Source organism: Aquila chrysaetos, chromosome 4 (assembly GCF_900496995.4).
Source record: "Aquila chrysaetos chrysaetos chromosome 4, bAquChr1.4, whole genome shotgun sequence".
Taxonomy (NCBI): Eukaryota; Metazoa; Chordata; class Aves; order Accipitriformes; family Accipitridae; genus Aquila; species Aquila chrysaetos.
In genome coordinates, this window is record NC_044007.1 from 45201565 (window position 1) to 45213688 (window position 12124).

Sequence of the window (12124 nt, forward strand, 5' to 3'; positions counted from 1 at the left end):
TACAGACTGAGAAATGAGGATTTAAACCTCTTCCCAGACTGTTTGGAGGGCTGGATGATAAGAAAAAACAGCATCTTTGTACCCTTTTCTGTGCTTCCACACAACAGTGCCAGGAAGGCATTGGTTTAGGTTTTACTGCTTTGTGGACTGACTCCTAACTAACTTCTGCTACATGGCTGAAAAGAGAAAAAAAATATCTCTGCATTGGTATACAGGAAGAGGGGATAAAGGAGAAGGGGAAAAAAGAAAAATGGCTTAAAATGAGTGAATGAGAAGAGTATCAACACAGGAAAATGGTAGAAGAAATGAAAACAAGAAGGACCTTTAAATTACAGAAAACTATATGGCATAGATTCTATACATTTCTATTCAAACTGTATAATAAAATCTTTGGGATCAGTCACAAGGAAAAGTCATCCTGGCTCCAACAGGCTTACTTCTCAGAGAAGAGCTACCTTGGTGCTTACTGTTTTCCAGGCTCAAGGCCTGAAGTAATCAGAGGTTACCAGAAAAAAAAAAAAAAAATGTGCATGTCACAAGTGAGATTTTTCATCTCCTTCAAAGCCTGACTGTGCTCTAAGAGCATTGTTCATAATATGCCCTCAGTCCAATGTCTTCACGGAGTGACTAACTTTTCCTGTTAATTCCCTCCCTACATGACCATTACTAAAGACTCAAAGTCTGCACACACTTGGTAGTTAAAGAACATACCACAGCGATGGGACATGTTGCATTTGGGATGTTCTACTCCTTGACGAAGACTCCAGAATTCACAGCCAACATAGCAGTAAAAGAACTCCTTTCACTTTTCTGTTCCAGATTGCTAGCAGAGAGGTTTTCTTCAGACTATAAATTTGGTTTCTTATTTTTTCAAGTCTCTGATGAAAAAAGTTTCTGAATTTTATTGAGCTGTTCCATCTGTAATCTGCCTCCCTAAGGAAAGTATAGTGCACCTATGTGACCTACAAAAACTAGGAAATGTACCATGTATGTCAGTACAAGGTCTTCCCAATGGGAAACACTTTTTAAAGATTTGATCTTTCATACTTCTTTTTGATACTAGTCTGTCTGTCTAGATGAAATTTCAAGAAAGACCAAATTATCTTTTATGTAATTTTGACACATAAAACCCAAAACCAAGATACACAGGAAAGCACTTCAGATGGGTGGAAAGAGAGAAATTTTTTTCATCTCTTTTTCATCTCCTTTTCCTCTCCTCATGTTTTAGATTGAGAAATGCTGAGCATCTGGAAAACTGTTTTTCACTGGTTTTAAAACAGAGAGAAGACCATATATATTAATTCTGAATGAATTCAGAATTAAAAATTATATAGAATGTACAATAATGTCTCTATCCAATTTGCTACTCATAGCTTTAACTTTCTAAATATATTTCATTATCTCTTCCCATTTATTACAGTTACGGCAAACTGAAGAAATTGGAAAAAATAAGACAAACATTTTCAGAATAGTATTGCGTATTAAGGACATACGCCTGTTGGATCGAATCCAGAGGAAGGCCATGAAGATGATCAGGAGGCTGGAGCACCTCCCCTGTGAACACAGGCTGAGAGAGTTGGGGTTGTTCAGCCTGGAGAAGAGAAGGCTCCGGGAAGACCTTATAGCAGCCTTCCAGTACCTAAAGGGGCCTACAAGAAAGCTGGAGAGGGACTTTTTACAAGGGCACGTAGCGATAGGACAAGGAGTAATGGCTTTAAACTGAGAGAAGGTAGATTTAGATTAGATGTAAGGAAGAAGTTCTTCACTGTGAGGGTGGTGAGGCACTGGAACAGGTTGCCCAGAGAGGTTGTGGATGCCCCATCCCTGGAAGTGTTCCAGGCCAGGTTGGATGGGGTTTTGAGCAACCTGGTCTAGTGGAAGGTGTCTCTGCCCATGGCAGGAGGGTTGGAACTAGATGACCTTTAATGTCGTTTCCAACCCAACCCATTCTGTGATTCTATGATTTTAAGGACTCTGCTCTCAGTCTTAGTGAAATCTTACACTGCAGCCACTGTTACTTGCACCAACATATTTGAAAGCAACCAAATTGATTGTTATTTCTTTAGCTTCTCAGTTAGAAAAAGAAATGTTATACTGGTTAAATGTGACGTTAAAGTAAAGCTATAAAGCCCATACAGCATTATGGAGAAATAAAATAGTTTCCTAGTGAAAATCAGTTTATTTCTAATTTTGCCATGCCTTCTAGTTTGGCTTTGTATCTACTGACACCAGGACTTCTGATATTGACTTCAAAGGGAAAAAAATTGATCTCCTTCTGCAAGGTGGTCACATGCAGTTTCCAGTTGCAGTGTTATGCTTTGGCTTGTCAGCTGGTCTGACAAAGTGGTAATTTATTTTATACTTTCTCATCATACCTTGAGAATTTTGCACATTATCTCATAAACTGAAAATGTTTTCTCAGCTCGTGTCCAATCCCAGGTTGTGACCTTGGAAAAAAAAAAAAAAAACAACCAAACAAAACAAACAGGAAAAGAAAGTAAGTTATATTTGTTTATTTCAAGAATTAAGTTTATTAAAAAAAATTAAAATCTATCCCTAAATCATTTATATCCGGTACAATGTATACAGAAAGACCAAGCACTGTCTCAGAGCAATAACTACCAGGGACCAGACTGTTTCATCCAGGCAGCGCTTAGGAGACATCCTGCCTGTCTCCTTGTGCTTACAACACAGTGCCTTTGCATGCAGGCTGCTCTATGCTGAATGATGAGGCTTCCCCTGGGAACTGGTGGGGGTTGCATTAAGAACCTGAGAGGATACGGCCCTTGAATTCCTCTCACAGAGCCTTGACTAGAAGAAGGCATGTTTCTCACCACTTCCCTCCTTGTAGCTGCATGCCACAATTTGCTCCCAGTCACCTACATCGTTTGCAAATCCATAAAACCAAATTCTCCAACCTTGCAATGTCCCAGACACTTACCCCACATGCCTTGAAATCCAGGGGAAAAAAATAACAAGAAACAACAGAAGCAAATATACCTTTTCTTTTTTCTTACCAAGATTAATCTAGTCCTAAATTCTCAAAGACTAAGATTTGAAGAGTAGTCTATCTCTCCTCTTTGTCTTACTTAGGGTTTGACAATTGCTTTTAACAATATTAATTTTAGGCAACTATTTTACACAAAAAATTGCATAGATAAAAGAGTTCCATAGAATCATGCAAGGATAAGGGTTAAGACATAAACAGGACAGAAAAGGATAGATGAATATATTCAGTAAGGGAAGAGTCAAGGCAATATCACAGCAATCTATAAATAACTTTGCAAGGAAATTGCGAGAAGGAAAGAGGAGAATTATTCATAGTCTCAAAAGACAGAATAACACACAAAATAAAATGAAAATTGAGGTTTTATATTAAAAAAAAAAAAAAAGTCTTAAACGGTAAGAAGTTTTGAACAGTGGCCCAGCTCTAAAGGAAGACAGTTGTATCATTACAATTGTTAGGCATGATGAACAGGCTGATGAAGACAGAATTTTATTTGGTTTTCAAGATTCAAGAATATAAAGTTCTTTGAAAAACATATCATATAATGGTGTCCACAGCATACGAAGAAAATATTATATGAGACTAATTTATCTTTTATCTAAAGAGAAAACAATCATTAATAGACACAACATGGCTGAGAAGCATCTATGACTTTGGATGCCTTGGTATAAAACTTCCTTATTAAAAATATTTTGGTGCTGTATGAGAAAATTCTACCCCTAACTAATTTTTAGGTATAAACACTACTGTAATTGAAAGTCCATTGAGGAAATAACAGTCAGGAATGAAAAGTTCAAAAATACAGTGTCATAGTTCCTCTTCTATTAGAATTTTATTTATTTGCAGTCATCCTCAAACTTAGTTTTCACTATCTTATTGAAGTATGGGTATTAAACCAGATTTCTAAGGAAGGGAATGACTAAATACTGAAAGTCAACAAATTGTTTGATATAGAATGAGGAAGTAAAGGAATATTGGAAATATACAATCTTTATGCCTGATTTTTAAGAAGCTCTTCAGAGATGTGATGAACAACATGTAAAATGCTTTTGTCAGGGAAAGGAAGTAAGGGAAAAAAAAAAAAAAGCTGCTATTTCTACCGTGGACAAAAAATTAACTTTCTCACCATGAACAGAGAAATAGAGAGAGGAGTCTTGCTACAGCTCCACTCAGCCCAAAACACCAGGCACACAAGCTACAGTCATATTGCCCCATCAGGAAAAGTAGTTTCTATTGCTGCTGAAGCACAAAGCCGTTTGGAGCTATGTTTAAAAGCTTACTGTAGGCTCCATACTTTGGGGAAAAATATCAAGAGCTCCTCCTTCTCCCCTAGTTTTCTGCTTTTGTTTGTACTTATAAAGGGACTTCTTTTCAGGTCAAAACAAAACCCCTTCTATATATGATGTGTGCAAAACAAAAGCAACTGTAGAATTAAGACACCCACAGAAATTTATTGCCTTGTTCACTTTTAATATTTTAATTTAAAAGCTTGAGTAACAAGACAAAAGGTGTTAGCAGCTTTCTCAGTTGAAGTCCATTCTCTCTGAGATTTCCAACTATAAACTGTAAGAAAGTGAAACCCTCCAGACTTGACATGCTTAATAATTCTAAAGGAGAAAATGTACCAGGAAATAACATAAAAAGAGATAAAGTAATTTTGTTTAAAGCTTTCAAAATGCAAATAAGATATGTTAGAATTGCTCATTTATCCAAGCATGGAAAGTAGAAGTACTATTGATCAAACAGATAAAAAAAAGAGGCAGGGAGAGGCTGCTGATACACACTGTTTAAACACATGCTTCCCTAATGTGTTAGACTTTGGCAGAGACCAGGGAAATACTTTCATCTGATTTTCTAGTTAAAAAGTTGGCAGTACATATCTGTTCAGAAAACAACTTAATCCAAGGTGTTTACACTGCAAATATAATTAAAACTGTTTTTCTTCTCATAGGTACACTTTACACATCTCGTAAATAGATGCTCTGAAACTGTGGCATTGAAAGTTTGTTCTTAATCTTTTGTAATCCCTGGAAGAGATGAACACATACACCTGCAAAGTAGCAAACATAACTGTATGTGTAAAAGTTTGCATATAGAAATTAGGATTTTAGAAGTGCTTTTAAAAGGCCTACTGCAGTCTTTGATAAGAAGAAAATTTTGCTGGGCATATAAGTGTTCAATTATTACATACATTACATGTTTTTAAAGTAGCTTTATAGGAACTCTTCCTCTGTTTGTCTTTTAAAAAGCTTGTTTGTCATTCTGCTTCCCTCCTACTCCATGGAGAGAAAATATTTTTCTCTATGTTTGAACTGTCTTTCTATTTTAGAATAAGAACCAAAAACTGGCAAAACAAAATCATGTTGTGTTTGCAGCTCAGCTGAAACAAGACCTATAAAGACTTCAACTATCGGTGGCTTGTCTCATAACAGCAGTAACTTGCCAAAATTGTTCTAACATCACTGTGGTTCACAGCCATATTACAAACATATTCCTCCCACAGCCATTAATCATCACCCATTACCTATTTACCCACCAGCAGCATATTACTCCTGGAAACTTATGATTGAATCCTCAGTAAAGAGGCTTGTAGTTCCTTGCATAGTGCTTACAAAAGAATAATCTTCCTCTTTTATATTGAACGTGGGCTCTCAGCATTGTTTCTGCTTCTATCTAGTGCCTAGAATGGAGGTGGCTTTATTTGACGGGCAGCAAATGCTCGGGTAGGTCTGCCAAAGCCAGGAGAGCTGCTTTTCGATTAAGGTGCTTGGCTGCATAATCTGATCCTGAAAAATACCTACCAAAAAAAGCCAAACTCCCATTACTAACCATGGGAGAGCCAAACTCCCATACCAGTGAACTAGTGTACCAATATTGAACACACTGGTTTTAGTTCATACCTACTTCCATTCTTCATGTCTTTCACATGTTCTTAAACACTCTGCTAAATGAACATCAATAGTGACTGATGAATGATGTAAAGACTTGCAAGCTGTCTTTGAACTACATCAGGAACAGCTTGCCCAGAGAGGTGGTAGATCCCCCATCCCTGGAAACATTCAAGGTCAGTTTGGAGAGGGCTTTGAGCAACCTGATCTAGTTGATGTCCCTGCTCATTGCAGGGGGGTTGGACTTGATGACCTTTAAAGGCCCCTTCCAACACAAACCATTCTATAATTCTATGATTCAGGCAGGAAGGAGCTACAGTCTGGATCTGGCAACACAGGGTTTAGAAGCAGTCAGAAACATTACCCAACCAACAGAACAAATGAATCCACACCACTCTCCCTGCTGGCGGTATGGGACTGCTACTGGCTCCCTAGCTACTGGCTTAAAAGTTAGCTAGAGGGTATCTCTGTTTACTGTAGTTTAGATGTATCATGAAACCATGAAAGTAAATTGCTGAGTATGAGACAACTGCTAAAATTTTGCCCAGTATTGCCAATCAGATTCCAATTAATATATTTAACCTAAACAATTTCATTTGCTTCCCTACCTTCCTTTTGGTGCTCCCAAGCAGCATAAAAATTATTTTCAGGATGAAATCTAGATACAGAGATATTGCCATTTCCACAGCATGCAAAAAGCTTTGATATTTCCCCAAATCTCAGCAGTTTGACTAGAATGATAGTTCAGTTTAAATCTAACCATCTTGCTTAGGGCTTGTTCTGCCTGCCAAAGGAAAATGAAAAGCCCCCTTCTAGCACAAGTAGATTTCTCTTGTATTTTTCTAAGTGGTGGAAAAGAAATTCTTGTTAGATTCCCAATCATCTGATGAACAGCTATTTTCTATCACTTCGACACCACACACCCTGGAACTTTTCAGTTCTGTAAGTTGCAATCCTGTTAGTTCAATGAGTGATATCTCATTGTGAAAGCTTTGAACATATTACATTAAATTATTTCATTTAAGAACATTTATTCCCACTAAGCATGAGAAATATACTTACTGGAGGTGCTATAAATTTATACAGGGAAGATCCCCTCAGTGCTAGAAACTTTGGTGTGTACATTCGATCCTGAAGGGAGTCTTGTTCCCGTTCTTCCGTCCAGCCCATGTAGACTATCTGACAGAAAAATCAATAGTGTTGACAAACTCCTCAGACACTTTCTTCAAATGAATTGCAAATATTTCATGCAAGTAAGCTGATGTCTGTCAATTTTACATAGCTACAAACCTTGAACCACTGACACAATATGGTATATTGGCAGTTCACTTACAATCACTTACTTGTATAAAGGATGCGTGTTATGACAATCCAAAAACATCAGAACAAATATTTATTGTACCGGCAACAACAAAAAAAGCTAAACCACATCCTCAGTGGAAGTTAAAGGTCTATTATCTCATTAAAAGCTCCCTGAAGTAATTCTACATATTTGCTGACAGATCACGTCAGAGAAATTTAATGCAAGTGAAGTGTAAGGAACCACTAGGCAGGAATACAAAATCAAGTAACTGTTGTTACATTGCAATGTAGATACAGTCTCCACATACAAGTTCACAATTATGATCTTCCAAATTTTATTCCCAAATAATGACAAGCTTTTTTTTTTCCCCTCTGAAAATCCCTATGTGGGAGTTTTGTACCTCCTTGCTTAGGAATAGCAAATTAACACTGTTTTCAGACACTATTTTGAACAGAATTCACCTATGGCTAGGAAGTAACCAGAATGCTGTCAACTCTTACCACTACTTGCAGATCTTCTGACATATATGTATGAACTAGAACTTACTCAAACCCATTTTAGGATCTAATTCTCCACCTATCGATCTGTTAAGTTGGAGCAATTTAATACCAAATCCTTAAAGAGTAACAGAGTATGAGTCACCACTATGCCAGCTTCTGGAGAACATCTGAACAGGGAGTAGACACTTCACACAACATTTTATTTATAACCATGCCATTAGTAATAAAATGCAATTTCCAGTGTGCACTGGTAGACTACTGCTATGGAAAATAGATCAACCCTTATTTCATACAGTGGTGCTAATGGAATAGATCTATTTTTAAATCTCTTTGTGAAAATGATTTCTACATTAACTAGGCATGGGGCATTCTCTGTCAGTAATGAACATGTAAGGAAAACAGTTTAGGAAAAATAACTACAATCTTATTAATAGTCAATGAGTTAGTAAGTTTACCAATGGCATAAATGTACCTAAAATGAATGTACTGCATGTTTTATCCTTTGAGATTTTGTATGTCACATACTTTTAAAAAAGCGATTTACAAAAGTTTCTTTCATTACTGTTGGGAAGAGGATTTTCATCTACAGTTCTTCATGTAATATACATTAAAATAAATGGGGGGGGGGGGTGTCTGTCATTTTTCTTTTTTTTTCTGTTCCTTTTTTCTGTTGGATTGTATTGTAACATACTGGAAATGAATGTCTTTCAAATCTGCATGTATGAAATCTACACTACTAATCTCCATCACAGTTTATTAGATATTTTATACGCTATAAACAGAGACATGAGAAGGTCCATTCCTCTAACACTTACAATGAAGCCTCAACATTTAATTCTTTTGCCAATAGGAAACACTAATACTGTAATATATTCTCGGGTCCAATGAGTAACATGTGTTTAGGTATCTGCTGGTTTGGTGATTAAACGAGTTTATGAAACTCAAAAAGAAGACAGAGCTATACCAGAACACTCAAGAATCAAGCAGAGTGCTCAACACTATATTGTCATGTAATAACTAAAAAGCCACATTTTCTGAAATGTTGTTCATTCCTGAATGAAGAAATAGTCAGAAAAAAACCACAACTGACAGGTACAGTAAGAGAAGTTTTAAATTATTCCAATTCAATAATTATTCAGATTTCCCTCATTTCTGCTGTTTCGTATGTTATCCAATGCAGGATAAGTATGGATCCCCATCCCTCTGACTTGGTAGGAATCTGTACGGCTCAGTGACTGAGAGGGGCTACACAGAAGAGTAAAATTAGCATCAAAAATTGTACTACTATGTGCAGAAGTTTGGCACATTTTCCTCTCTGTAACTGAAGGAGAATAAATGATCTCTAATTTCTAGGAATTGAGACATCTATGCTTTTAAATTAATTAAGCTGAATTGATTTGGTTCTATCTTGATTTGTTTCATTAAAATCAGACACACAGTAAGATATCATCTTGCCTGATATCACTGTAGCACTGTATGTAATCTGTTTTCAGTTAGTGTTTTTCTTTTTCACATTCCTCATTTCTATTTCTACTATTCATCAGAATAACAGGATATAGTCACTCATGCTGTGCAGATGTATTGATATTTCACATTTGATTGCCTTAATACTAAAGCAGCCATGAAATTTAAGGCAATTGCTCCTTCAGATATTTCTCCCTTGCCTCTGTAGATCATGAGGAGAAATTAGATTGATTTTTCAGACAACCTGCTGTACTAAAGTTTTATTAAGAAAAAGGCATTTCTCCTTCAGACTAAATACCTACTATTAAACATACAGAAGAATTGTTAAGCAAAGGCTGTATGATTATAATTAGGAACACTTACAAAGTTGTGTGAGTGCATGTGCATATTCACATGTATGGATTAAAATGGCATGGGCTAGATTCTGGAAAACAGGGTAAAACTGAACAAATACTTGATAACTATTTTACCTATGTGTTCCTAAAGTGGTCTCAGTTAATCTAAACACACTGAACATGTGAAGTTAGATAAAATATTGTAATTTTTGCATAATGAAGCCAAGATACTGTTGAAAATTTTTCACTTATGAGAAAAAGTCACATTCTTGAGACATTTACATTACTAGTAAACATTTTGACTTCTTAAAAAGCTTTGACTATGAACAACTTCAAGAAAATTATTTATTTGGAAAGGGATCTTAACTTTCCAAATTAATAGTTTATGTGTATATAAGTATTGAAATAATGGATGAATATGAAATTTGACTTGTGAGTTTTGGAACATATCTTAATGCTGTACATGTGGACTTGGTCCAAAATATGGAATTTCATGAGATTCTATCTGAAAATAAATGTTTACAACCACAGACACATGATGAATGCAAATAAATGTGAATCACAAGTAGACAGTGCATAGCATGCCCCTTTATAAATTTAAAAACAAGGTTAGTTTTTCAATCTTAGAAAAGTTTTTTTGAGTCCTTATAAACTGCTGGCCATTATCAACAAATGTGGCGGTGGTGGGGAAAACAGATTTTATTTGTGATAACATTCCACTTAAAAGATAATTTTTTGCAGTCCTGGTTTCTAACTTACCTGAAGCAGCTTATTCTTCAAAATCAAATGGTGACACAAATTAGTTAACTTAGTGGCTGCTGGTTCAGTAACAAAGATTCAATAAGTTATTATGGTTTATGAGTTAAATCTTACACAGTTTAAAAAAATCTGTATCTAAATGATAAATGAAACAGGACACTTTCTTCAGTCAAAAATCCATAATCTCCTCATTTAGTATGTACTAACATCACACAGACATCCTAATCAAGCAAGATAAATTGCCATAAATTGCCATATTTCATATCAGTCCAACATATTGCTAAAAAGACTTAAATAGCCTTGACTTTCAGAGACACTTCTCAAGAGTTTCTACACAAATTTTAGGAAGAACAATAAGATAAAAATACAAAAAAATTTCCCCAAAATGAAATGTAAAATGTGTGTGACATTAAATGAGTGAGGCAATTCAAAGATCAGAACAGATGCACTGACAGCTTTTTATCTTGAAAGTCTCATATTCATACTCATACTATGTGAAATAGTGCTGTAGGGCAACAGGATAATCATGGAGTCAGAAGACAAATGAATATGTCAGATAACACAGGGGAAAAATGATGAGGAATGAGGAACTCAGATAATGCTCTCTACCCTGGTTTTAATATTGTTTTCTCTGTAAGATAGTCTCAAAATTCATTATAGTCAATTGTTAGCAGAAAAACAATAAAACCACACTAAAATGGAACAAAAAGTGTGATCGTAATGCAATCATTGGGAGAAACAGTCCTGTATTTAAAAGGCTTAGGATTTTTATGCTGAGTAAGATTTTTTTTTCAAGTCAACAGAAGAACTAATCTTATGCAATTTTGAATGAATGCTAGAAAAATTTTTCTCTACTGTATATCTAGTCAAAATGTCTCCTATCCTATTTTTCAGCTTTGTGAAAAGCGTGGCAATCTTTCCATAAATATATATATTTTTTTAATTCCTATGAGTTATTTTCTGTCTTCTTCACAAAGTCCACTAAAACAAGGCACTCTGCATATGAAAAATAATCTCAAAGAAACAGAAGACAAATGGCAATGAAAAGTTATTTTACATATGTTTCAGATTAGATTTAAAATCATTTAAAGCGTATTTGCTTCATTATGTTTTGTGACAAATAAAGATCAGTAATGGTCAGTATTTTCTAGAAAATTATGCCATGAAATTATTAATAGCAAAGGAACAACTTTGGCAATGTCCCATTTGACTTTTATTTCTGAACTTCAAAACTTAGAAATTAACTGTTTTTGGTCTGAATTGTGGATAGGCATGGTCCTGGGCAACCTGCTCTAGGTGATCTTGCTTGAACAGGGCGGTTGGGCAAGATGACCTCCAGAGATTCCTTACAACCTCAACCATTCTGTGATTCTGTGAAATAAGAAAAATTATGAATGTATAAAACCAGAAAATGATTGCTTGCAAAATAGTTTCCACCTTCAGTTCTCCTCTGTTATATCTCCTCCTGTTGATCCTATGTGCTTTAGAGCTACCACCACCAAAGATCATATTCATATTTTTGAACCACCTACCTACTAATAGATTATCGATCTCTAAGCATTTTACTTCTTATTGGAGATTATAAAATTATTATAGGAAACTATAAGATTACACATTTATTATATCTCATATAGCTTAATTTCCTTCTGGGTAAGAACTCATGTTGTCATCTTGTTACTATACCAAGGCTGAGTATTAGGTTTTCCATTTGGTTTTGCCCTGTTCTGTTTTTCAAATGATCACAGAAACATTAAGGAAATAATTAGGGGTCTTAAAATAAACAGTACCAGAGAAAGCAGAAAATACTTCTTAGTTATGGAAGATGATTTTTCTCTTGCACTCCAGATAACTGAAAACTAGTATCAAAG

General features: G+C 35.4%; 1 protein-coding gene across 11 annotated transcripts in view; it reads right to left on the minus strand.

Moving 5' to 3' along the window:
• Positions 1-12124, minus strand: part of SNTG1 (syntrophin gamma 1) — a 372119-nt gene that overhangs the window by 46222 nt on the left and 313773 nt on the right. For 9 of the 11 annotated variants that reach the window (XM_030012053.1, XM_030012058.1, XM_030012057.1 and 6 more), the window contains 2 exons: positions 6958-7074; positions 2376-2447 (listed from right to left, as the gene is read on the minus strand). In XM_030012053.1, coding sequence (XP_029867913.1) covers positions 2376-2447; positions 6958-7074 — 189 coding nt within the window. The remainder of the gene's footprint in view (positions 1-2375; positions 2448-6957; positions 7075-12124) is intronic. The other 2 variants (XM_030012059.1, XM_030012056.1) reach the window with 1 other exon arrangement.